This window comes from Miniopterus schreibersii, assembly GCF_964146895.1.
Source record: "Miniopterus schreibersii genome assembly, chromosome: 5".
Classification (NCBI taxonomy): Eukaryota; Metazoa; Chordata; class Mammalia; order Chiroptera; family Miniopteridae; genus Miniopterus; species Miniopterus schreibersii.
In genome coordinates this window covers 43,321,118-43,346,875 of record NC_138106.1, presented here as the reverse complement: position 1 = coordinate 43,346,875, position 25,758 = coordinate 43,321,118, and the positions used below count along the sequence as shown (strand labels likewise).

Sequence of the window (25,758 nt, the reverse complement as noted above, 5' to 3'; positions counted from 1 at the left end):
AAGAAACACTGCAGGAAAAGAGAAAAGACAAAGATATGTTCCTAAAAATAAATGTTGAAAACCCCTTCCACTTGAGCGCGCAGGCTGTGGCTCCCCTGGAGGCGCTGGCCGTCCTTGCACGTCGGGGGGCGCTGCGTGGCTCAGTCGCCCCTCCCCGCCACCGCGCCGACGCCGCCCCCTGCGGTGACTCACGCCGGGACCGGTTAAATACCGGGAGCGAGCGGCCAGCCGCACTCATGCTGCAGCCGTGAGCCGTCCCACGTCCTCTACGGCTCGCCTCTGGTCGACGGCGGGCGGGCAGGCCCGAGCTGCTGGTAAGTAGGCGGCCGGCCCCATCTCTACCCCTCCCTTCTACCCGCGTGGAAAGCTCCGTTATCATACCCCACCCCGTCTCCGCCGACCCTGCTCCCCGGGGAGAGACTCCAGAAAGGGCAGGGCTGGCGTGGTGCCTGGGGATGAGCTCAGAGCGCTGCCAAAAAGAACCCTCCCTGGAGGGGTGCGTGGCTGTCCACACATTGCCCAGGCGCCCGGGGCCACCAGCCTCCTCTGCGAACCTGTGACTAGCCTTCACTTGCCCTCACTGCCCCATGATGTCAACCTGGGGTGCAGAGAAGATGTTCTAAGATGCAAGACGCACTGAAAGTGGACCAAGTTATCACACCAGTTAGCCAAAGAGTTACCTCCCTCGGATTCTAGCTCCACTGGCAAGGAGTTTCTCTTCTTAAGATTCAGGTTACTTGATCAAACCTGTGTCTTTGTCCCTGGCACTTACTGGGGTGTCCGCCAGCGGCCTGCCCTGCATTTGGGTCCGTACAGGACCACTGAGGCCTTGGCTCAGGGGATTTTCCCAGGTGAGGATCTGTGCTCTTTTCACACTCACACTTGCTACAAAAGCGACTTCAGCAGATGTGCTGGTGCCTGGCTTTCCAGTTTGGATTTCATCTGTGGGCTCAGAATCGTTCCAGGTTCTAAGTTTGTGTGTGGCTTAGGCGGCCCCACTCTGGCAGCTTTCCCTTCTTACCAGCCAGTGTTCGGCGGTGGCTTTGAGCAGGGAGCGTCAGGGCTGGAGATGGACTTGTGATGAGCCTGGCGTGCACTTAAAATTGTGACTGTTGTACCTCTACCAGCATCTCTGCTCAAATGTAGAAGCAAGAGCTGGGCAAGGAACTAATTGTGGAAAACCAGAACTTTCCAGAGTCTACCTGTGTCAACGTGTGAGAGAGCCAGTCTACCTCGAGGGCCAAGTATGTCACTAAGGGCAGGCTGGGACTCTCTCATGGATGACACATGATCCAGACTAAAGGTGCTAGATACCTGTCCGTCACACTCTGGCTTCTCCTTTATGATTTTCTGGGATTATATCACTGTATCTCAGGCGGCTTTCAGATGGCACTTTGGTGCCACTGGCTCCTAATTTAGATTCTCTAACGGCTGTCATTTCTTTTACTGTGCATCAGCTAAACATCTGGGATACATTCAGGGCCAGACGGTCCCATTTGCCTGTGGTCCTGAGTCAGCTGGGCGGGCTCTGCCTTGATGACATTAGCATGTGAGAGAGGTCAGGCCACGGGGAAGGGTTCTGAACGGATGCTGCAGAAAGTCAGGGTGCCCATGGAAGGTTTTTCCCAGGTCCGGGGGATACTATCTGGGCTTGCTCAATAAACAGAAGGGGTGGGGTGGCACATAGGTGGGAATAGATCCAGATGTGGAGAAATAAGAAGATATGGGAGAGAAGTTGTCCCAGCTCGATCCTGCCAGCAAGCACTCTGAGGCTGTGATTACACATGGCAATTTGCTTCCCTAAACCCTGACCACGAAAGATGGGCTGCAGCTTCTGGTTTCACTGCCTCCCTTGGCTTCCGGGACACAGGATTTAGAAACCATTTCCAAGATGCTTTGATGAAGGGCTGATCCATTTGTACCTAATCTGAGCCCCCAGGTGTTACCCTGAGAAGGGGCTGTTACCCATGGTTTCTTTAACAAAAGCCCCGAGTGGGAGTTTCTCCCTGCTCCTCTGGCAAGTTTGCCAGTATCTCCTGCTGCTTTTGCCAAGCTAATTACGGTCATACTCAGGCCTCTGCAGGGAGCTCTATCTCTCTAACTTCGGGGCTGGAAAGGACTAGCTTTTTCTTCCTCATTTTCTTTTTTAAACAAATGAAAAATATTTTGGTTTTGAAGGGTCATGAGAGATGGGGTCAACAATTGATCCAGGTGGGGGATGAGGGTGTGGCCAGTCTTCCCTTGGGTTCTGAGATGCTTTGTGTTTGGGGTAGAGCATTCTTAATTGGGTACCCCCCTCAATGGGGCTGTATATTGAGATCAACTCTTCTGGTGACCCCATCTGTTCCTTCCCTCCAGCACCAGGCCACTCAGGTGAAATTCAGCAAACACAAGCATCAGAACAACGCCAAGGAAGAACATTCCTCAAACCATATAGCCTGGGAGTTGGGAGAGTGACTTGACCTTTGCTCATAATGCTGGGCAGCTAGAGGGTGGATTGTATATGAGCCTGAGGTCATTTTAGGATGGAGGGAGCAAAGCCATCTCTTCTCCTCTTCCAAGCGCTGCCAGACAGATATCTGACAAGGTCCAAAAGGCTTGTGACAAGGTTCAGAGGTTCACCAAGCTCTATGGATAGGTAGATCTAGGTGTCAGAAATCTTCAAGTGACTGTGTGACCTTGGGCAAGTCCCATCCTCCCCCTGGGTTCCTTAGTTTTCCCATGTACAAAATGACCATATGGGTTGACCAGATGATCTCAAAGACCCTTACACCTCTAATGCCCTGGGCTCTAAGCTCTGCTTCTGGAAGCAGAGGTCTGGGTTTAGCTTAGCACAAACCTTGATTCCTGACAGGGATGCAGAAAAGGTCACTGGGGGAAATAATGATACAGGGAGCTGACCAGGCCTGTGGCCTGACCTTCAGCCTTTCCCATCCCAGGTCCATCTTTCTGTTCTTGGCAGTAAATGATCCAGTTCAAGAGCATGGGGGCCCAGCTTGTCTGGGCCTTGAGTGGAGCTTCTGAGTGTGGGTTGTGGAGACCTATGTTACAGTCATTTGAGGAATTTGTTAAATGTGCAAGGTCTTGGGCCCTTCAGACTTGGGAATCAGGATCTCTGAGGGTGGAGTCTCCAGAGACCTTGCTTTTCCTCCACAGCAGAATGAATGATAATTGTAAGCAACATTTATTGGGTCCTCACTTTGTGCCAAGAATAAATCTAAGGGATTTACAGGTATTAACTCATTTAATCCTCACAGCTACAACACCATGAGGTCAGTTCTATAAGCAAGCTTCCCAGGCACTTCCAGGTGATTTTTATGTACTGACCTGGAGGGGGCAGTTACCCCTGTTTAGTGAGGTGGGGCGGTCTGGGTGCCCTGAGCCTCCCAGTTAGACATTTAGTGCCTTCAGACCCTTAGGACCGAGCACCTGTGAGAGCTTGATGGAGGCCGACACTGGCTGGCAGGGTGAGGGGAGGAGACACCCCTCAACCATCCTAAACCTGTTGTCTCGGTCAGCTGATCAAGCAACATCTTACTGCAGATGAGGACATGTTTAGGGGAAACTTTGCTGGGAAGAGGGTACTGGCCAGGGTGGGAGATTTCCTCCCTGGGCCTCAGTTTCCCCATGTGCATTGGGAGGGGGCAGGACCAGAGGCTCCCTAAGGCCTCTCTCAGCTCCCGGATACCATGAAATGGTTATTAGCTGTGTGAAGATACACCAATTAACAAGTGGGACTGCCCTGCCTGGCATAAGGTGGGCCTGGAAGATGGGTACAAGCTCCACTTGGCCTGAAGGTGGGGCTGGGCAGATCGCACTGCTGGCAGTTCGGGGTGACCTGTAAGGAGGAGAAGATGGAGAGAATGGTGGGGCTTTGGGCCAAATCTCCCTTTTGTCTCGAGTTAGAAGATATCAGAGCCGCCCAGAACCCTTGGAAGCCTTTACAGGAGGGGAAACTGAGACCTGGAGAATTTGCCTAAACTCACACTCATTCAAGCTTAGTATCAAGACCAGCGTAGCACATTTATCTCTCAGGCTCTTTCCAAAGGCTTTGCTCTGTGGCATTGATAGAAGAGGCCGTCTCCTCCCAGGGAACCTCATGCTTAGAGAATGTGAATGATGGTATTAAACCCTAACAGTCCCAACCCACCAACCAACAGAGCCCAGGACTTCGAGGCTAATTATGTGTTTGTTCATGAATCACAGGCTGTTCTTGCTGAAGAGACCCACAGCCTGAGCGCCTGCTCCAAGTGCTTCTACTCCTGGGGAGGGACTGCGTCACAGTGTCCAGGTGAGCTGTCTGTCTGCTCAGCTCACTGAATTCCCAGGCCAGCGACAGACGCCAGGTTGTGCCCCCTCCCAGAACAGGGCCTGGACCGAGTTGCTGCAGTGACTGAGGACGCACTCTGCCTCCTGGGAGAGGAGGGTGTAATTAGAGCAGCTTTGTGGGTCTTTAACTGGCATTTGTCATGGCTGCCAAGCGGCACCGGGCGGCGTGGGCTATTAGGCTGCTGTGTGCTGAGCTCGAGGGCCAAGGGCTGCCGCCTGTGCCTGCAACACTTGCTGAAAATGCCAGGCCCCAGCTGGCTCTCCAGCCTGGTTTCTGCAGCCCCTCCCTCCCCTGAGGGCTCTGCAGCTGGGTTTGAGGTGGGCTCTTTGGGGGTCCTTTGGAGCAGTCAGTGCCAGCTGTGCGGTAACAAACACTGGAAAACAGGAAACCACTGCATGTGGTGCTGGGGTGGGCTCTGCATTCATGAGGATTTATAAAAAGGAAAATCTGCAAATTCTTGCAATATTTGTCAAGCGGAGTGTGGTCCATTTCCAACAACAGTGGCTCTGTTCCCATAAAGGAATTATCTTTTCCCTCCTTCTCCCAAGCCACAAGGCACCCTGCCTTGGCCCTGAGCCCTTTCTGGGGCTGGCTGATGCCCCCTCCCTAGATGGGCAATGCAGACTTAGATGGGTCCTCAGAGGGAGTCTCACCCACACCCTCATTGACAGATGGTAAATTCAACAGAGAATGTCCTGGGCTTGCCAAGTTGTGAACATTTAATTTAGTGCCCATCTCTGACATTTGGGCTGTGGCACCATTTTGAGGCACACCGAGTATAGGAGTATACATTATAAATAAATAAGTGCTACCTAGCATGTCACCAGGAGCAATTAGAGCTTCACCTTTTGTAAGTCACTCCAAGGGGATGTTCTGGTTTCTAGGTCCCCTTATCATCGAAGGCCTCAAGAGAGCAGTTTGTCATTGCCCTTCTTGAAGTTCAGGGTGGAACTGATCAGGGTGGCCTGATCATGGCAGTGTAGAGTAAGACCATAACCTCCTTTTTCTTATATTTAATACTTCTATTAATGCAGTCTAAGATCACACTACCTTTTGTAGACAGTCTCCATTCTTTGTTACCATCAATAAGTCATTCTCTTGGGATGGATGTTGAGTCACTTTTTCCCTGCCCCCTGTTTAGACTGTTTATTTTCTGTTCTCAAGTCTGGACCTGACATTTGTCTATGTAAGTTCATCTTTATAGATGTGTTCCATAGCTTAATCTGGCCCCATTTCTTTGTACTGAACTTCATTGGACAAGTTATTATTCTTTCTTTTCTCCACTATTCTACATACTTAGTCGAGCCCTTAATGCAAAAATACAGCAGGTCAGGGCTTGGATGGGCTGTGATTAAATAAAAAATCAAGGTCTGGGTGGGTGAGAGATGAACTTGGGTTTTATCCTCAGATTAAGCTTGTTGAGGGGCAGGGGAGAGGCACATTGAGCTGAGGCCAGGTTGGGAAGCCTGGATCATTCTGAGTTATGGGCCAGGCTCTGGACTCTATGAGTTCAGAGTAACAAACAGAGACGAGAGAAATACCTTCTCTACCCAGCCAGTTTATACTTTATATACTTTCATCTGAAATTCCTTCCTCTGACTCAGGATTTTTGCTCATTAAAAGGAGAGGCACTGCCTTAACACTCAACCAGGAACCTGGAGCTCTGGGCTTTAAGCATCTAGCCTCAGTTTCTCTGCTTCCTACATTCCCCATAAAATGATGGGGATGTATAATCAGCAGTTCTTAACCCTTTGTGAGTTAGAGACCCCTTCAAACCTCAGATAGAAAGGACAAGGGCTCTACATATATACAGAAATCCTTAGTGCCTTGTCTAAGAATGCCAAGCTTAGAAGCACTTTGAGGCCTTTCTGTCTGTAAAGGTCATGTTGTGGATGAGCTTAGAACAACCGCACACATTTGCACAGGACAACCTCACACCCATTCTCTCATTTCCTCCTCACAACAGCCTCAAAAAGGGGCAGAGATTACCATCCCCATTTAACAGATGATGGAGCTGAGCTAGGAGGCCTCACATTTCATTCAAACAGCTGATTAGTGGGCCTTAGATATTCAGCGCTAGGACCAGTCTTCATATCTCATGTTTCCACGTTCATTATACATTATACATATCATTATCATCACCCCCGACCCCAACACCAAACCTTTGTGAATATAGTTCCATTTCAAGATCACCACCATGCCTACAGGAGCATCTGGACCTATCACCTTTTAGCTCAAAGTGCATCCTAAGTTTTCTGGGACATACTCAAGGCCACTCAATGTTTCTTTGTGGACTAGTCCCCAGAAGGGAGACTCCAGGCATTGGTTGAGTGGTAGCAGCCCCTTCCAGCAAGACAGGAAGTGGTGCAGATAATTTCCTTTTATTGGGAAGGCTGTTTGAAATAAACCGAGATAAAGCACATGTGAAACATGTTAACAAAGGTTAACAAAGAGACAGGTTTGTTAGTGGTGATGGGGTGGAGGCGGGTTGGGTGGGGTGGGGTGGGGATGGGGTCCAGGGAGAGGAAAAGCCAAGCTTCCTGTGGTCTTTTCCACCAGATCAGCAGCCTGGTCCTGCCTCTGCTGGCTGCTATGGATCCTCCCGGCAGGCAACCATGTTTGTGGCCTTAACATCTTTCCCAGGCTCAGGCTTTATTTATTTGTTCTTATTTCCTCTCTGTCCCTTCTGAAGAAGCTATGTTCAAATAGCAAGTTCAGGTGCTATGCGGGATAGAAATGGATAAAAAACTGTACCTGCCTTAAGGAACCTATGGAGATGAAAGTGAACATCCTTGCCCTTGAAATGCGTATCAACTAGTGAAGGAGACAGATGGGAACAAGTGTCAAACAGAGCCGGCTGTGGTGTGGGCCGCAGTGGAGGCTGGGAAGACCACCTGTGTGGGAGGGTAGCTGATGCTGACCCCTGGAATCTGGAGAGGTGACCGCATTTGAGCCAGACTTGGAAGTGTGGGAAAGACTAGGATGAGGAGTGCTCCGGGTGGGGGGAATTGCTTGGGCAAAGGCATGGAAGTAGGAAGGCATGGGGGAAGGCAGAGAGGCTTGCTGACCAGACCATAGGAGCGTAAGTTGGGTATGTGGTGATGGGGTTCAAAGGCAAGCTGGTTTTTGGTATCAAAGATTGATGTTGGTTTAAAAACAGCTGCAGTGTCGGTGAGATGACCCTGACTCGTATGCTCTCTCTCCTTGCACAGGCCATGCCACTGAAACATTATCTCCTTTTGTTGGTGGGCTGCCAAGTCTGGGGTGTAGGGTTGGCCTACTATGGCTGCCCTAGCGAGTGCACCTGCTCCAGGGCCTCCCAGGTGGAGTGTACTGGGGCACGTATTGTGGCAGTGCCCACCCCTCTGCCCTGGAATGCCATGAGCCTGCAGATCCTCAACACACACATCACCGAACTCAATGAGTCCCCCTTCCTCAACATCTCGGCCCTCATCGCCTTGAGGATTGAGAAGAATGAGCTGTCCCAAATCATGCCTGGTGCCTTCCGCAACCTGGGCTCACTGCGTTATCTCAGCCTTGCCAACAACAAGCTTCAGGTTCTGCCTATCGACCTCTTCCAGGGCCTGGACAACCTTGAGTCACTCCTTCTGTCCAGCAATCAGCTGGTGCAGATCCAGCCAGCACACTTCTCCCAGTTCAGCAACCTCAAGGAGCTGCAGTTGCATGGCAACTACTTGGAATACATCCCTGATGGCGTCTTTGACCACCTGGTGGTCCTCAACAAGCTCAATCTGTGCAAGAATAGCCTCACCTACCTCTCTCCCAGGGTCTTCCAGCGCCTAGGCAACCTCCAGGTCCTCCGGCTGTGTGAGAACAGACTCTCAGATATCCCAATGGGCACTTTTGATGGGCTAGGCAACCTCGAAGAGCTAGCCCTGCAGCAAAACCAGATTGGTGTGCTCTCCCCTGGCCTCTTCCACAACAACCGTAACCTCCAGAAGATTTATCTGTCCAACAACCACATCTCCCAGCTGCCCCCCGGCATCTTCATGCAGCTGCCCCAGCTTAATCGTCTCACTCTCTTTGGAAATTCCCTGAAGGAGCTCTCTCCAGGGATCTTTGGGCCCATGCACAACCTTCGAGAGCTTTGGCTCTATGACAACCACCTCACTTCTCTACCTGACAACGTCTTCAGCAACCTCCGCCAGTTGCAGGTCCTGGTCCTTAGCCGCAACCAGATTGGCTATATCTCCCCCGGCGCTTTCAATGGACTGGCAGAGCTGCGGGAGCTGTCCCTCCACACCAATGCCCTGCAGGAGCTGGACGGAAACGTTTTCCGCATGTTGACCAACCTGCAGAACATCTCCCTGCAGAACAACCGCCTCAGACAGCTCCCAGGGAATATCTTTGCCAATGTCAACGGTCTCATGACCATCCAGCTGCAGAACAACCAACTAGAGAACCTGCCAGTGGGCATCTTTGATCACCTGGGGAACCTATGTGAGCTTCGGCTCTATGACAACCCCTGGAGGTGTGACTCAGGCATCCTTCCACTCCACAATTGGCTCCTGCTCAACAAGCCCAGGTTGGGGACAGACACCCTCCCCGTGTGTTTTAGCCCAGCCAGTGTCCGGGGCCAGTCCCTCATCATCATCAACATCAATGTTGCTGTCCCCAGTGTCCAAGTCCCAGTGATCCCCGAGGTGCCCAGCTACCCAGAAACACCAAAGTACCCAGACACTCCCAGCTATCCTGAAACCACCTCCATTTCGTACACCACTGAGTTCACCAGCACTGTGGAGGACTACACCGACCTGACCACCATTGAGGTCACCGATGACCGCAGCAAGTGGGGCATGACTCGGGCCCAGAGTGGGCTGGCCATTGCCGCCATTGTCATTGGCGTCATTGCCCTGGCCTCCTCCATAGCTGCCTGCATCTGCTGTTGCTGCTGTAAGAAGAGGAGCCACACGGTCCTGATGCAGATGAAGACACCCAATGAGTGTTAAAGAGGCAGGACTGGGGAATGGTGGGACCACTGGAGCATCTGAGAATTTCACCCTTTGACCTTCACCCCTGGGTCCACAGAACCATCCCCTGCTAGCTTGGTCCTAGAGAGGGAGGCACCCCCACCTTTTCCTGACCTGCTCTTAATAGGAAGGATCTTACCACCAGGGAGATCTGATCCTGCAGGGTTTCCAGTTCACATCCCTGGGCTTCCTTCAAGAAAGCCCCTTGTCCAAAGCCTCACCAGCTCTCCTCGGAGAACAATCTTCCCTGTGCCCGCACCCCTGCTGGCCTCTGCAGGCTCACTGACATGCCTGCTCACTTTGTGGAAATAGTTCTCCACCGGGACAGTCTCTCTCCTGAGTATTCTGTAAGTTGATTTCCCTTCTTTTGTTCTTTTTGTTTGTGGCATGGCTCCACCCTGTCACTTCAAATTAAGCTCCCCTTTGATTTTCTGCTCTTGAAGGTAGAGTGAGTTCTATCCTCGAAGAAGGCTTCCACCCATTTAGCTGGTTTCTTAAGAACTGCCAAGCCCCCTGCCTCTCGGGAAACTGTGAAAGAGAGAGGAATGGTGCTGCTCAGTCCCTGGAGACAGAGCCATCATCAGCATCTGTCCTGATTTTTATCTGGAAAAAGAAGGAAGGCACAGTGAAACCAGTCCAACCTTTTAGAGAATGGTATTTCCAAGCTGCAAACTTTGCTTTAAATTTTTTAGTCCTTCAAGGAATAAAATCATGTAGAATTTCTGACCCCTAAAAATGCTAAAATCAGCTTATTGGTACTGGATGGAGAAGACAGCCTGGTACCCCGGGGGTCCTTGTGTCTACCCCTAGGGCTTTTCTTTTTTAACTGTTTATTGAAGGATAACATACGTACAGAAAAGTGGGAGCATGAAAGTGTATAGTTTGATGGATTTTCACAAACTGTACACACCCTGTTATCAGCGTCCAGATCAAGATACAGGATATCACCAGTATCCTCTATCCCGGGCTTTTACTGGGGAAGACTGGGGCTTATGGAGATGGCATGGACTTACCTGGGAACTGGCTCCCCATGAGCCAAGATGGGCCCTCCACTGTCCCCCTTCCCAGTCAACCCTTGCAAAAGTCCAAGTGGTAGAGGAGGAAGAGAAGATGTGGGTACACGCTGGTGTGGGCAGAACATTTTATTAAATCTACAGACCCTGAGGTACCCAGATTGGCCAGGTCAGAAGCATCTCAGCTATAGAAGAGGCCCATACAACCACACGCCCTTCCCTGCCAACAAGCTGTCTGCTGTTCATTGGAGGCCCCTTCTGCCTGGACCTTTTATGGGCATGATATGCCTATATATGTTTGTAATTTTCACTCTCCATTTGGGAGAAGTGAAATACCTCAGAGATGAGATCCTTTAATTGAACAGCCAAGTGTAATGGAACCCAGCAGTCCCTCTAATGTGGTGTGAAATTCTCCATCAACATTACATAAAGTCAGCTAGAAACTCAATTTCAGAAATTTTATATATAGCAGGAAACACTAGGATATACAGATAGGTCACACTGGGTCTGGGGGCTCTCTGGAGCAACTCTTGCCTGTGGTCTGGTTATAAGAGTTGTTTGGTCCAAGATTATTCTTCCCTTGAGTTACAGTCATGTGAATACCTGCCATGGCCACTCTTTCTGCTGCACACATATCCACACTAGTAAAAAATATTATACTTATGGCAATGGATATCTTTCTCTGGGCAACTGGCCTACCAGTTCAGAAGTAAAAGTTCTAAATGGAGCGTTTCAGGTGTCCATGTCTGCCCAGGTAAGAGGTATAGCCAATACTATAAAGATTTGGAAATCTGCCATCAATCCTGACTGGCTCTTACTGATTTGCTCTGCCTCATAAAACAAGTAAAGAAATCCCCTGGGGCCTTAGCAGAATGATGCTGACAGGTCCCCAACAATAAGGGCCCAGGAAGGGATGCGCAAAAAGACTAATCCTCTTGGTAGCTTTTTACTCTCTGTTCCAGGGAATCTGGGAGAGATAGGGCCTGTCAGAGGTAAAAGACATAATCTCCCCAAGGTAAATCTAGGTCCCCAAAATGTTTTCAAAATATAGTGTCCCTCCCAAATGTGTATACACACTTTGCTTTTTTTTTAGCCTTTTTTTTTTTTTTTAATCCTCATTTGAGGGCATTTTTTCCATTGCTTTTCAGAGAGAGAGAGAGAAAAACATCGATGTGAAAGAGACACATCAACTGGCTGCCTCCCACATGTGCCCTGGCTGGGGCCAGGCATCAAGCCTGCAACCGAGGTGCGTGACCTTGGGCGGAATCAAACCTGGGACCCTTCAGTCCACAGGTTGATGCTCTGACCACTGAGCCAAACTGGATAGGGCCACACACTTTAAATAATTATAACCCCAGTGTTTATTAAAATACTTTTTATTTTCAAAACTGAGCTCTCAGCTGTTAAAGTGTGAATACATTTTTTGGGGACACCCTGTATTTGTAGCAGCTGGTAGACATGCAACAAGGCTTGCTGGGGCCTGAAAGGAAGTGAGCTCAGAGGTTGGGGCACAAGCAGCATTCCACTGATGGTGGTCTGGATCTTGGGGCTAAAGAGGAAAGTTTGGCCTGCTCTGTTCAGACAGGAGGCATGGCTGGGCACTGCATTCCTCAGGTGCTCCTTATGAGTCGGCTCCAATGTCTCATTGTGCAAAAGCACAAATGGGCCAGAGGTGGCAGAGAGGTGAGGGAGGAGCCCTCTTTATCTAGTGTGTCCTGCCAATCTGAACCCAGAACCCCTGGATGCTTCTGTCGGCTGTGACATTGGAGTACCTTCCTCTCTGGCCCACCATATCAACATGTGTCCCCAGGCCAAAGGCTGGCCTGAGGGCAGCTGTCCTCAGATGACCCCTCCCAGGAGCACTCCAGGTGGCAATGGTAGACCCTTTATCTGACCTTCTGTTCCTTTCTTCCATCAGAGTGGATTGGATGGAACCATCCAGCCTCCTCTTCTTTGGTAGGTCTTTTGGCCTCTGAGCCATATTGTCTGGTCAGGGAGCTGCCAGAAAAGCTGTGTAGTTTCCTTTCCAACAGGATAATGCATTTGCTCACTTCTCAGGGCTGGAGTGGGTCACGTGGCCCCCAAAGTGGAGGCAGGGCACAGAGTTCACTCCATTTTCCCCTCTGCTCACTGGCTTCTCTGTCACTTTGCAAGTACCAGCAGCCTGTGTTTGGAGTGGAGGGTCAATGTTGGAGGAAAGAGCATAAAAGCCAGTTAGAGCCACCATTTTTCCAAAAATGCTTACTGTGCATAGCTACCCTTTAAAGCACTTAACAGGCATTTTCTTTTTAACCCTCATAACACCCCTGTGCATGAGAACTATCTTATCCCCAATGATAAGCTCTAAAACTGTCATCCTTCTGCAACATTATTCAGTAGGCTGTGGGGTTTCCTTCTCTTTTCAAACTTTGTACGAGACCTCACTGCCTGTACCTGGCTCTCATCATTAAACCAAAGAAAATGGGAGTCACTCTCCTGTTGTTCCCCAGAGTCTTAGCCATGGAAACCTCGCTTGGTACCGTGTGGGTCAAACATTTTGTAAGTACAGGGGAAGTTAAATTCATCCATCTATGAAAGAAAACTTGGCCCTCTTGTGGAAACTGTTGGGCTGTGTGCATAGTGTTCCCCTCTTTAGAATTCTCAGGCACGACACAGTTCTCAGAACCCTTCATGGGCCACAGTTCTCACAGCCTTCCAGATGTCAGCGTAGAGCAGTTTCAGGAATCTATTTCTAAACTCAGGAAACTAATGGAGAGCAGACAGTTAGAGATAACTAGGTAGCTAGAGTTAGTAGATAGACAGTGGCTGTATTCCAGCCCTTAGCTGCATCCCACGGATCCCACAGTCAGAACTAAATCCGGGCTGTTGGGAGGCAGTGGTGGTCTTGGGAAGGAGGCCACTTCAGAAAGGTGGATGGGTGTCCTCCAGGCCAAACTCCTTCCAGCCTGAGCTTTCTCCTTCACCTAAGGATGGATCATTCTCACCGACCCATTGCTTTCATGCTGCCTTCAACAGTAGATCATGTTTGCCTCGCTTAAAGAATCATTGCAAATAGTCCCAGGAGTTTGGTGATGCATTTAGAGATTTCTAGGCCCCCGGGGTTTATAGAGTGTGAGCCCTGGTGGGCAGGGTTGGGGGTCCATCCTTGCTGGGGCTCTGTCTTTGCTGGATGCTGCTTGTAACAAATTTGGTGTACAGAATCAACAATCAACAATAAATGGTATACACAGGACACATGTGCTCTCTGTGGTTGTCTTGGCTATGGGGTCTCACACCTGGTGATTGTACTCTTGTCATATGTGTGCAAGGCTAACCCAGACAGCCCCTCACAGAGAATAGATCCTGGGCTGGGAAAAGGTCCTTGGAAAGTGAGTGGGGACCAAAAATGAAATAACAAATGATTTCTATAGGCTACTGTGTCACGAAGGGACCTTAAGGATAGATTCATACCATTTTATAGATGAAAGGAGTGTGATCAAGACAGGAAGTGAACCAGTGGCTGAGCTTGCTCACAAGCAGACCTCCAGACTCCCAGGCTGCAGTTCCTTCTGTGTCACTCAGTATTTGTTTAATGTGCCCACGCATGCACTTTGCATGCACAAACACACAGGCTTCAGGGGGCAGGACTATTCTGCCCTCTGGACTCCTACCAGTGCTTAGCACCAGGCTCAGTGAGTCACAGGCTCTCAGAAGACACTATCTGAGTGCAGGTGACTCCTTCCAAGTGTTCAAGTGACCCCAGGACTATTTCAGGTCTCTAGGTTCCAGGAGCTGCCACAACTGTTGGCGCAGGTCCAGTTCTTAAGAGAGAGCCCATCTTCTCGGCTGTTCTGTATCCCATCGCCATGCCCAGGAAAGGGGCTTCAAATCATACTTTCCTGGGATCTCTTAGTTCTTAGATCCCTTCTGCCAGACTTGAGCCTGTCCCAGGAGGCTGGACCTAGACAGGAGTCAATAGTGTGTTCACTATTTCACAGGGCCGAACTGTGTTGATGACTGGGGGCAGGGCCTTGTGTCCTTCCCTAACCACTGCACCTATCCACTCACACAGGCTTCTGGAATTTTGGATAATGGGAAAAGGAGTTAGAACCTTCATCCCATCTCCCAGAAGATTCCTGGAGTTATTTATTTATTTATTTATTTTTATATTTTTATTTTTAACCCTCACCCGAGGATATTTTTCCCGTTGCTTTTTCAGAGAGTGTAAGGGGAGTGGCGGGGAGAGAGAGAGAAAAAGAGAAACATTGATGTGAGAGAGACACATCGATTGGTTGCCTCCCACACGCCCCCAACCAGGGCTGGGTATTGAGCCTGCAACTGAGGTACGTGCCCTTAGCCAGAATCGAACCCTGGACCCTTCAGTCTGCGAGCCAAAGCTCTAACCACTGACCCAAACTGGCTAGGGCTCCTGGGGTTCTTAATGCAAATCTTCCCTCCACACATGCACATGTGTCCTTCCAGCTGCACATATCTGCACTTTAATTTGACACACGTGTGTGTGCATACACACGCACAAGCCTCCCCAGGCCCTCTGCCAAACCCATTCCACAGATGAGCATGAAGAGACTTGTAGAGATTAAATAACTTGTGTAAAGACAGCCTACTTAGTTGGAGAGCCAGGATTCAAACCCAGATCTGTGGAATGCCGAATGTCTGTTTTTCACCGTGACGTTGACAAAAGGACATGCTCTCTTTCTGGAGGCCAGTGTTGCTGCCTGAAGAATCTGCTCCCCTAGCCTGATTGTGAGTTTCCCCAGAGGTGTGCCCCCCAACCCCCCAGCGATGCTGCCCCTGCCAGCCTGAGGGTGGGGCTGGGAACATTTTGTTCTCAGCCTTTCTCCCCTCTCACATGTTCCCATTTTTCTCTGCCAAAGTGGGGACTTGTAATGTGTCTCCATTGAAAAATACTTCCTTGCTACACTGTCAGGCCTTTGCAATTTGGCTGATGACATCTGCTCACATGCAAAAAACACCATGAATTTGGACTTGAAAAAGAGTGACAAAAATATTAATATTATGCTACAAGTTTAAAAGCCATCAGAATGGGGGTGGGGTGGAGGTGGAAGAGGGGGATAAATGGTGATGGAAAAAATTAAATAAAACTTTTTTGAAAAGCCATCAGCATACTTTGAATGGTAGAATCTGGGTATTGAAAATTATCTTAGATTGCTTATCTCAGTCATCCGTTCACCCTGCATCCCTGAAAAAACACACGCACACATGCATGCGCATACACACATGTTCTTCACCTCGCTCTGCAGCCCCCAGATGAGCAGCTCCAGCCACAGGACAGTCGCTACCTCCCAAAGTGACTTTCATCCCTGGATAAGGTGAAGATGTTCCTGTCCATACTGGGCCAAATTCACCTCCTCAAGTATTTTTCCCCTTTTAACTCAGAAAAGGTTTAGAAAGTTGGTTTATTAAACAAACAAAACAAAACAACAAATCCACAATCATTCTTAGAATTGCCCCTGGTGTTGAGAACCAAGCAGGTGCTTGTGGCTGACTCTGGCTGAGGCCTGGCTCCTGGGACCGGCCTGGCATTTTGCAAAGATGGGTGTGAGCATAGACCCCTGGTCTCAGTTCTCACTCCTGAGAACATTCCATGGCCTGTTGAGTGCCCTGGGAGTCCCAAAGGTGCCAAGCCTGTTACCTTAGATGGATTTTAACCCTGCTGGGGATCTGTCCACAGGGGCAGTTCAGGATCATTTTGTAACATTCAGAGGCCTTGCCCCAGATTCTCTACTCTCCTGTGACCTGGGTGACATTCCGGGAATACTCAGGCCACGTGAGGGGAGGAGCCATTTCCTGGAACTTTGATCAGCTCTGGGCTGCTGGGTCTACCCTGTCCACAGACAGCACAAGACACCCTTCTGCTCCCAAGGAAGAGCTAGGGCAGTAGGTAGCCGCCTGTCCAGTTCCTCACGGTAGGTCTCCCAGAGTCACTACAGGGCTCCTGGGTCTGTGGGAGTGTGGGAGGAATCTGGAGTCCTGGCTGCAGGTCAAGAGGGGAGTTGGCTACTCCTCCCAGGCCAGGCTGCCTGAGTATCCCTGCCCCCTGCCCTGGGAGGAGAAGCCCAGGAGGTTCTCACTCAGGGTGGTGCTGGGCCGAGGCCACTGACAGGTGGAGGTAGGGGAATTCCAGGATAAAAGTGCCCTGGTCCCTTCACTCAGGGAGTTCCTGGTGAACAGTGGGGATAAGCAGGGTGACCATTATCCAGGTTTGCCTGGTTCCACCCTAGTGTGTGCCTGTCGTCCTGTCATAATTATCAATAGCTCCCCTTTTCTTTTGGGAAGTGTCCTGTTTAGATGATAAAGTATGTAGTCACTCTAGGAATAAATGTGTATGCAGCTACCTTTAAGTGAACATTTACTGTTTGCCAGGCACTGTGTTAAGTGATTTATATCTATTGCCTAATTTAACATTTATCATGCAATTGAATATGAATTTTAACCCTAAGGGTTGGGGTTGTAATGATGGATGGGGAAACTGAGGCTTAGAAAGATGGAGTGACCTGCCCAAGCCCACACAGCGAGTGGGTAGCAGTGTTAGAATGTGAACTCCACTAACAGGATGAAGAGTCATACCTGAGATTCAGGGTCACGCCAGCCATGAACACATTCTGTTCAGGTCAGCACATAGGGCCCGGGCAGCTTCTCTGTGCTCAGCCCCGAGCCAGGTGCTAGGTGCACAGCCAGGTGGGAGATGCTACAGGGCTCACCATGAGGTGGTGCAGATGACTAGAATACACAGCAGAAGGACCCAAGGGGTCAACAGAGGGCATGAGTGACCTGGGGGATCCAGAGGAGGTGCAGTCAGGAAGGCTTCCCAGGAGAGGTGTAACTTGCATTGACCTAGGAGACAGGTAGCCACAGGGAACAGTAGGCACAGATATTCTAAAGTGGGAGGGACTGTGTAAGCGCGGGCTAGAGCTAGGGCCCTATGGGGAGCATTGGAAGAAAGGACAGTGCTCAGTTCGCACCTCCTTTTATTTCAGAACGCTCGCTGTCTTCCCTTCAAGAACATTATGACAGCTGAGAGATAAGCTCCCTGGAGCCTCTGCATGGTAACTTTGAGGAAGGAAAAAAATCAAGAAATCCCCTATTATGGACCTGGAACTATGTTGTGTTTGTGTTTTACACAATTATTTCAATTTTTATAGTAACCTTCAACCTTACTACAAAAGTGATACCTTCTTATTATTGTAAAAATGTAGAAAGTGTATGATTAAGCAAATCAAAATTCAAATCGCCCACAATTCTCTTGTTCAGAGATAACCATGGCAAATGTTTTGTGTATAATCTGAAGCTATGGGGGGGAGGGGCATCCATCAGGAGTCACTTCATTTATATAAACTCAGGTTTGGGCTGAAAGGGTTTATTACCAATAACAAAAGATGTTCCTCTAGATACTCAGGAAATTACAAGGGTTTTTGGAGGTCTGTGCCAGGAACCAGGATGAAGGCCAAATATATATTTCTGATTATATAACAACATCACATGACCAATGCTATGATACCCGAAGGGGTGAGGAATTTACTGTTATCTCACTTAATTGCCACAATAACCCTAACAACATTGTAATTTAGGTAGTAGTATTATTATCATGATTGATCTCAATTTACACATGTAGAAACTGGGACTCCCAGGAGTTATTTCACTGCCTGGGACACACTGGACAGCAGGTTGGGGAGGGCTGGCAGCGGGGAGGGATGAACGCAGGATCCCACACCGGGTGTGACTGCCTCAGCCACTGGGCTTATTGTCCTGGATTGAGAGGGAAGGACACAGAAGTCCAGGGAGCAGCAGGCCTTCCATGGGGACCTGGGTGAGGCAATCAGGGGCTCTGGGTTCCCATCACCTTCTGGAAGGAGTGAGCTCTGTGGTGGATGACAGACTGGCTTGTGGCACTCACAGAAATGTACCAACCCAAAAGCAATTTGAGAAGAAGAGAGAGTTCATTTGCAACCAGTAATCCCCACCCCACCCCCAAAAAACCAGGCTTGCTGAGAGCATGGAACATTTTTGTGGGCATTTCTGGTCTCTACATCAGTGCAGATGTGGTTTTTCAGATGGGAAGCAGGGATCTTCTGGCTGCTGCCCCAGTGTCCCCTCTGGTGGCAACCTCCACAGTGCCCAGGCAGGGGCACCTCCTATCCCTAGAGCCCCCAGTGCCTTGCTCTTGAGGGCGGGATAGGGAAGGGGCCCAAGTCCAGGGCATCCTGGCCAGAGCCACTAGAATCTGTGCTCCACTACAGCCAGAAAAGTGCTGTAGGCAGTCACAAACCTCGCTGGCCCATAAACGGGGTGGTTGAATGATCTCATCAGTTATTCCATAGCCAACCTCTGTGACTACTTCAGAACAAAGCTGGGGCTGGCCTCTCCTGGGAATAATCAGGGTCCCTGATGCTACTGAGTACACTGTGCCAGGCTTTGGTTTTGGAGCTCTCAGTGCATTTTCTCATTGAATCCTCAGAGCAGCCCCATGAGGAAGGCAGTATTGAAGCTCATTGTTTTGAAGATGAGAAATTGAAGCACAGTGAGTTTAGATAATTCCGTCAAGGCTATACAGCTAATTAGGGGTGGAGACAAGATTTGAACCCAGACTGTCTGACTCCAGAGCACAAACTTAGCCATTCTAAAGTGAGGTGACAATGGTTAGGCGCGGATCATTTGAAATTGTCGCCATTCTGCACTCTCACTGTGAGTACCATCCCCTGCTTTCTCCTGCCCCAATAGACTGGGGCAAGAGGGGTCTTGCCCTAAACTTTATTTTATTTATGTATTTATGTATTTATGTATTTATTTATTTATTTTTTAATATATCTTTATTGATTTCAGAGAGAGGAAAAGAGAGGGAGAGAGAGAGACAGAAACATCAACGATGAGAAAGTCATTGATCAAGCCCACAACCAGGCATGTGCCCTGACCGGGAATCAAACCCCGATAGCCTGGATCCTAGATTGATACTCAACCTCTGAGCCATGCCCTGCCGGGCTTGCCCTAAACTTTAGAGGCCCTGTCTGGCCCTCCTCCCACCATGACACCCCAAAGAGTAAGAAGTTTGCAAGACCAAAGGGACACGCCCATCAAAGGCTGTGTTCCATTTTAAAGCATGCTTTAAGGACCCGGGACCCAGGGCCTGTGTGGATTCCCTCCTCAGGCACATCTTTCTTAAGCCAACCATTTCACAGAAGTGAATATAGGTCTTTCCTCACAGTACTAGAGAGAGTCAGAGAGAAAGAGAAGGGGACAGACAGTAGGCAAAGTCCCTTGTATATGTTCACTATGAGTCCTACAAATGTGAGGAGCAGGCCTGTCTACCCCCCACCCATTCCACTGCCTTGGTGTGGAAGCCATACCAAGGGTGTCACAGCAAGCACCTTGCTTAGAAGTCAGGCCATGAGGACTGATCCTGGCTCCTTACTTCTTAGCTGTGTGCGCTTGGACCAGTCTCTGTTGCTGTGGGACCCCCAGTTTCCCTGTTCTGGGTCATTGGGAACTGGCAGGTGAGAACAGCCCACTCAGCTCTGCCCCCCACATCAGAGAGGTGCCACCTCACCTCCCTTACCCACTTCTCCCAGAGCCAAAGCTGATTTGTCTACACTTGATTTTCTGTGTGACTGATGCTGTAGGTTTGATTCAAGTCCTGAATCTCAAGTTACTGCCTTTGTTGGAAAATTCTAAGGCATATATTTCCAAATGACAGTGGATGAGAAGACAGAGGCACAGACTAGGGAAGGAGGGGACGCCTTCTCAGGCTGGTTCAGTAGGTGGGACACATTCTCCCCATAAGGCTTTAGCTTTCCTTTCATCAGTGCCTCCCGCTTTGTCCCAGCTTTCCTGGCAGGAATGACAGGGAAAACCAGGAAATCTGGGTTCAAACCCAAGCCCCGCTGCAGATACCCTCTCTATGAGGTGGCTGGCCAGATGGTCCTTAAGGCCCTCATGTCCATTCCAGTGTACTTTTTTCTGGAAGCTGCCTGTAAGAACCAAGGACCAAAGGAGTTAGCAAGGAAAGGGATGGGCACATGGTAACATTACGAAGTGTTAAAGATAGGAATTGCTTCCCTCTTACTGGAAGGGGTGGGGATTCAAGGCTACTCTCCCAGCCTGGGGGTCTTTCACTCCCAGTTTACACCATCCCAGGGATGGGCAGCTCTGCCCCCAGGTGGTTCATCCCAGCTGAGGAAGGTTCAGTTCAACAAACACTAACTGAGCCCATTGTACGTCAACACTGTGCTGGACCCTGAGCATGGAGAGAGTACACCCATCTCCTCACAGAAAGGGCAGCCATGAAAACACCTCATGTCAGAGGACGGCGCTGGGTGCTAAGATGCAGAAGCACAATGCCAAGTGCTTCGTTTCTGGGGCCAGGGAAGGCGGCTGTCAGGATCCCTAGGGGTTTTGTGCAGGATTGCCAGGGGCGGCCCAGGCGGCAGGTGTGGTGGGACAGTGGCTACCTCACCCTTCTTCAGCCGGGGCCTTCTGCTGCTTACCTGTATTCTATGCGCACAGTCGCTAAAGCTGAACTCTGTGACCACTGTCTAGGGGTCACTGAACCAGGAGGCAACCCCCCCTCCCCGACGCTTGTTCCTTTCCCTCTGTGTTCTGAGTAGCAGGCAGGCAGTTACTGCTATACCTGCCTCGGTGTAAAACCCACCTCCTGTGGCTTACTCAGCGCCTATGTGTGCATCAGGGGAGCCTCAAGGAGGTGTGCACTTTATCAGGGAGAACTTGTCCTTTCTCTATTGATTGGGCTGAAAATATCCTGGAAAAATGGAAAGTTATTGAGTGTCTGAATAGGAGGAGGGTACATAGGCTTTTGAAAGCACCATGTGTGCTGGAGGCTTTCACACATGAAGCCCTTTAATCTGAAACTGAATTTTGTGATGGAGGAGGCAGCCGGAAGAGGGCAGCAGAGAGGCAGCTAGGGGCCAACTGTGAGTTCTTACTGAAGACAGGTAAATTGAGAAGAATTAGGATTATGGTCAGTGAGGGTTTTCCTTTCTCCCTCCCTCTTTCTCTCCCTCCTTTCTTCCCAAATGTATTCTATTTAAAGGTGATTTTGTTTTTCCTACTTTTTTGGTGTTCGAATAATTTTTTTCTGTAATGATGGTGGCATGCAACATTTAAAAATAATTAACATAGTTTATTAATTGCTCACTCTATCTCAGACACTGATCTAAAATCTTCACCTATATTTACTCATTTAATCCTCAATTTCCTAACATGATAGGCACTATTATTCTCTCCATTTTACAGATAAAAAATTGAAGCACAGACAGATTAAGTAACAAGCCCAAAGTCACATAGCTGAAGCTCAATGAAGCTGGAATTCTAATTTATGGAATCTGAACCTCTACAGGCCATGTAGATAATGATATGTGTGTGTGTGAGGGGGGAACGGCAGTAACCTGGGAGGTGTACTCCCCCACCCCCCCACACTGGGGCAACTAGGCCCCAGATGGTCATGTCATGCAGAAATGTGAGTTCACTGCCCCTAAATCATCTGGAAATGTGGACTTTTAATGTGATAATTTTCAATTTTTACATGTTGGCTGATGGTTCATACATAAAAAGGACTGAGACATAGACAAAACACAGTTTTAAGCTGAATCACTAACTTGTGACCTGCGGGTGGATGCTGGAATTTTTTTCCTTAAAAAAAATTAATATTCAGTAAACTGAAAACCTGGTCCCCTTCCCTTATTAAAACAAAACCTTAAAAACAAAAACTTAGTGGTCTTCAAAATCCTTGCATCTGAGACCCTCCTGTCCACACACTGGGAGGTTCTGTGGCCCCACGCTGGTGAGGGCTTGGAGGCCAGGGGCAGGGGGGGAGCATTTTGGCAGCAGTACTAAGGGACTTGTTTCAAGACAAGAGCCCTCTTGTCATCGAAGCTGCTTTCACTCTCAGCAGATGTGCAAAGAGCAGATCTCTTCCTAATTAGGCTCTGGAATATGTTGAGATTTGGAAACTCAGGAAGAGTACGGTTTAAAAATTTCCAATTTAGGAATAATCTGCCCATATTTTACATATTATCTTAAAAATTCCACAATACCCATAGTCTTTTATACCTTTCTTCCATGCTTTTCAGCCCCTTTTCTGCCTCTTTCTCCTGTTTCTGGAAAGAACACAGGGAGCCCAGGACACCTGGTTCTCAGTCCTGCCGCTAACCTGCAGGGTGGCTATGGACAGGCCATGTGACATTCTTGCTGCCAGGAGGTTAGAACTCTGGTCCCACCAACCTTGCAAGGCTGCTGTGAGGTAGTATGAAAACCATTAAAAACATAAACTGCTGCCCTGGCTGGTGTTGCTCAGTGGTTAGAGTGTTGGCCTGTGGACCAAAGGGTCTACGGTTCAATCCCAGCCAAGGATACGTACCTGGGTTGCAGTCAGGGCATGAGGCACCCAATCCATGTGTCTCTCTCACATCAATGTTTCTCTCCCTCTCTCTCCCTTCTGCCTTCCTGCTCCTTCCCTCCCTTCCACTCTCTCTAAAAATCAATGGAAAAAAATATTCTCCTTGTGAGGATTAACAACAAAAAACAAAATAATAGAAACCACAGGAACTGCTGTTCAATCAGCTGGCCTTCCTGACAGAGCTAACCCCTTCTTCTGGCTCCCTTCCGGCCCCATGGTCCCCGAGCCACACAGCCCTCCACAGAGCCACCACTTCTGTTTTCTCTTCCCACTGGGTGTAGGAGATGCTTCCTGGAGCCTGGCTGTGCTGGGCCTGCCTCCTGCTCCTGGCCAAGCTCTCCCAGCCCTGCCCTGTGGGGTGCGACTGCTTCATCCAGGAGGTGTTCTGCTCTGATGAAGAGCTGGCCTCTATCCCACAGGACATCCCGCCCCACGCCACGGACATCATCTTCGTAGAGACCTCTTTCACCACAGTCAGAGCCAGGGCCTTTGGTGGCAGCCCCAACCTGACCAAGGTGGTCTTCCTCAACACCCAGCTCTGCCACTTTGAGCCAGATGCCTTCGGGGGGCTGCCTGGGCTCCAGGACCTGGAGATCACTGGCAACGCCTTTTCCAACCTCAGTGCTGACATCTTCTCCAACCTGACCTCGCTGAGCAAATTCACACTCAACTTCAACAAGCTGGAAGCTCTGCCTGAGGGCCTCTTCCACCACATGGATGCCCTGGAGTCCCTCCAGCTGCAGGGCAACCAGCTCCAGACCCTGCCCAGGAGGCTCTTCCAGCCTCTGAAACACCTGAAGACCCTCAACCTAGCTCAGAATCTCCTGGCCCAGCTGCCTGAGGAGCTGTTTGAGCCCCTTGGCAGCCTGCAGACCTTGAGGCTGAGCAACAACATGCTGTCCGGCCTGCCCCCACGTGTGTTTGCCAGGCTGGGCAGCCTGCAGGAGCTCTTCCTGGACGGCAACTCCATCGCAGAGCTGCCCCTGGCTGTGTTCTCGCAGCTCTTCCGCCTGGAGAAGCTGTGGCTCCAGCACAACGCCATCGGGCACCTGTCGCCCGCTGTCTTCTCCTCCCTGTGCAGCCTGACCTTCCTGAACCTGCAGGGGAACGAGTTGCGGGTGCTGCCCGCTGGCCTCTTTGCCCACACCCAGGGCCTGCTAGGCCTGTCCCTGTCCCACAACCAGCTGGAGACTATCCCAGAGGGAGCCTTTGCCAAATTGTCCAACCTCAGCTCCCTTACACTCTCACACAACGCCATCACCAATCTCCCCCCCGGTGTCTTCAGGGACCTAAGTGAGTTGGTCAAGCTCTACCTGGGCAGCAACAACCTGACAGCCCTGCACAAAGACCTCTTCCAGAACCTGTCCAAGCTCGAGCTGCTCAGCCTCTCCAGGAACCTCCTGACCACGCTCCCAGAGGGCATCTTTGACACCAACTACAACCTGTTCAATCTCGCCCTGCATGGCAACCCCTGGCAGTGTGACTGCCACCTGGCCTACCTCTTCAGCTGGCTACACCAGTACAGTGACCAGCTCTTCAACATCCAGACCTACTGTGCGGGTCCTGCCTATCTGAAGGGCCAGGTGGTGCCTGCTTTGAAAGAGGAGCAGCTGGTATGCCCTGTCACCCGGGACCTCTTGGGCTTCCAGGCTCCGGGGCTGGAAGACAGGGAGCCAGGGGACAGCTGGGATCTGGTTGCGAAGGACAGGGCAGCCTGGAAACGGTGCACCTACAGCAACCCTGAAGGCACTGTGGTGCTTGCGTGTGATGACATCCAATGTCGCTGGCTGAACATCCAGCTGTCTCCCAGGCAGGGCTCAGGTTCCCCAGGAATGGCGTACAATGCCACTCAGGAGTGGGACTTGAAGTCAAGCTGTGGCTTCGTGAGGGTCACTGTGTCTATTGAGACTCGGGCAGAGGACCCCTAGGTGCAGGGTATGCAGAGCCAGGAGCTTGGGCAGATGGCCTCTGGGGCCTGACCAAGCAAGAGCTAGAGCAGAGGGGAAGATGAAGCTGGTTTTTCAAAGCAAAGGATGGAGGTACATGTCCAAGGGGGAGGAGGGGGAGGAGGCCAAGTGCACCATCCAGAGCCTCCTCCTCACCCTTCAGTACCCCCTCAGAGTCTGAGACCTGACAGGCCTTCCTTAAGCTTTGCGAAGCACCCGGTAAAGCTGCACCATGGTGTGGAGAAACACCAAGGCCACTCTCCTGGTGTTTTTCTTTTATTTAGCACCCACCCCACTCTCATCCCCACCCTGAAGTTCCAACCCTTAGGCACCTGCTGCCCTCTTTGACATCCAGTTCAAAAGTCAAGTGTCTGTTTCTATTTCTCCCCCTGAAAATTTGTTTTTAATTGATAGGGGAGCTATAGAAGCAGAGGTGACCAGAAAGATTAGGGGCAAGGGTCTGACTTTGGTGTGTTGGGAACTCATGGCCTGAGCCTCCACTTGCAGGGCTGCTTCCAGAGCTGGGGATGAAAGGTGCCTTGGGAAGGGAAACACCCTGGGTTCGCTTTCAGTACACAAACCCCCAGAGGGGGCACTGTAGCAGGGCCCGTTCCCCAGACAAGAGGGCTGTTCCCTGATTATGAAAAACAGAAAACACTATGGTGATTACCAGAGGGAAAGAGGTAGGGGGAGTTAGGAGAGTGAAAAGAGACATGACTTGGGGTGGTGAACACAATACAATATACAGATGATGTGTTATAGAATTGTACCTCTGAAGCCTATATAATTTTATTAACCAATGTCACCCCAATATATTCAATAAAAAAGTAAAAAAAGAAAGAAAGAAAAGCTCTGAGGAGAAGGGAGGGGGATAGTGAGCTGGGTGGGCTGGGGCAGACGTGCTCAGCCTTAGCTCCCTCACGGAGTCTGGCTCTGCAGCAGTTACTCACTGAACATCTCTTTCCTTGGTTTTCGGGAGACACCTCGGCCATTCTGTCTTTCCCAGCCACCTCTTCCTTGTTGCCTCCTCAGGGTTCACCGTCATTGGCCT

The 25,758-nt window shown here is 50.1% G+C and overlaps 2 protein-coding genes across 2 annotated transcripts; both read left to right on the top strand.

The window, feature by feature from the left end:
- The first annotated feature begins 262 nt into the window (after window positions 1-262).
- LRRC15 (leucine rich repeat containing 15) lies at window positions 263-13,561 on the top strand. Its single transcript, XM_081138504.1, has 2 exons — window positions 263-314; window positions 7,543-13,561. The coding sequence occupies exon 2, from the start codon at window positions 7,546-7,548 to the stop codon at window positions 9,298-9,300; it is 1,755 nt and encodes a 584-aa protein (XP_080994630.1). The 5' UTR covers window positions 263-314; window positions 7,543-7,545; the 3' UTR covers window positions 9,301-13,561.
- Window positions 13,562-16,181: 2,620 nt separating this feature from the next.
- On the top strand, window positions 16,182-25,523 carry CPN2 (carboxypeptidase N subunit 2). Its single transcript, XM_081138452.1, has 2 exons — window positions 16,182-16,261; window positions 23,043-25,523. The coding sequence occupies exon 2, from the start codon at window positions 23,046-23,048 to the stop codon at window positions 24,687-24,689; it is 1,644 nt and encodes a 547-aa protein (XP_080994578.1). The 5' UTR covers window positions 16,182-16,261; window positions 23,043-23,045; the 3' UTR covers window positions 24,690-25,523.
- Window positions 25,524-25,758: the final 235 nt, after the last annotated feature.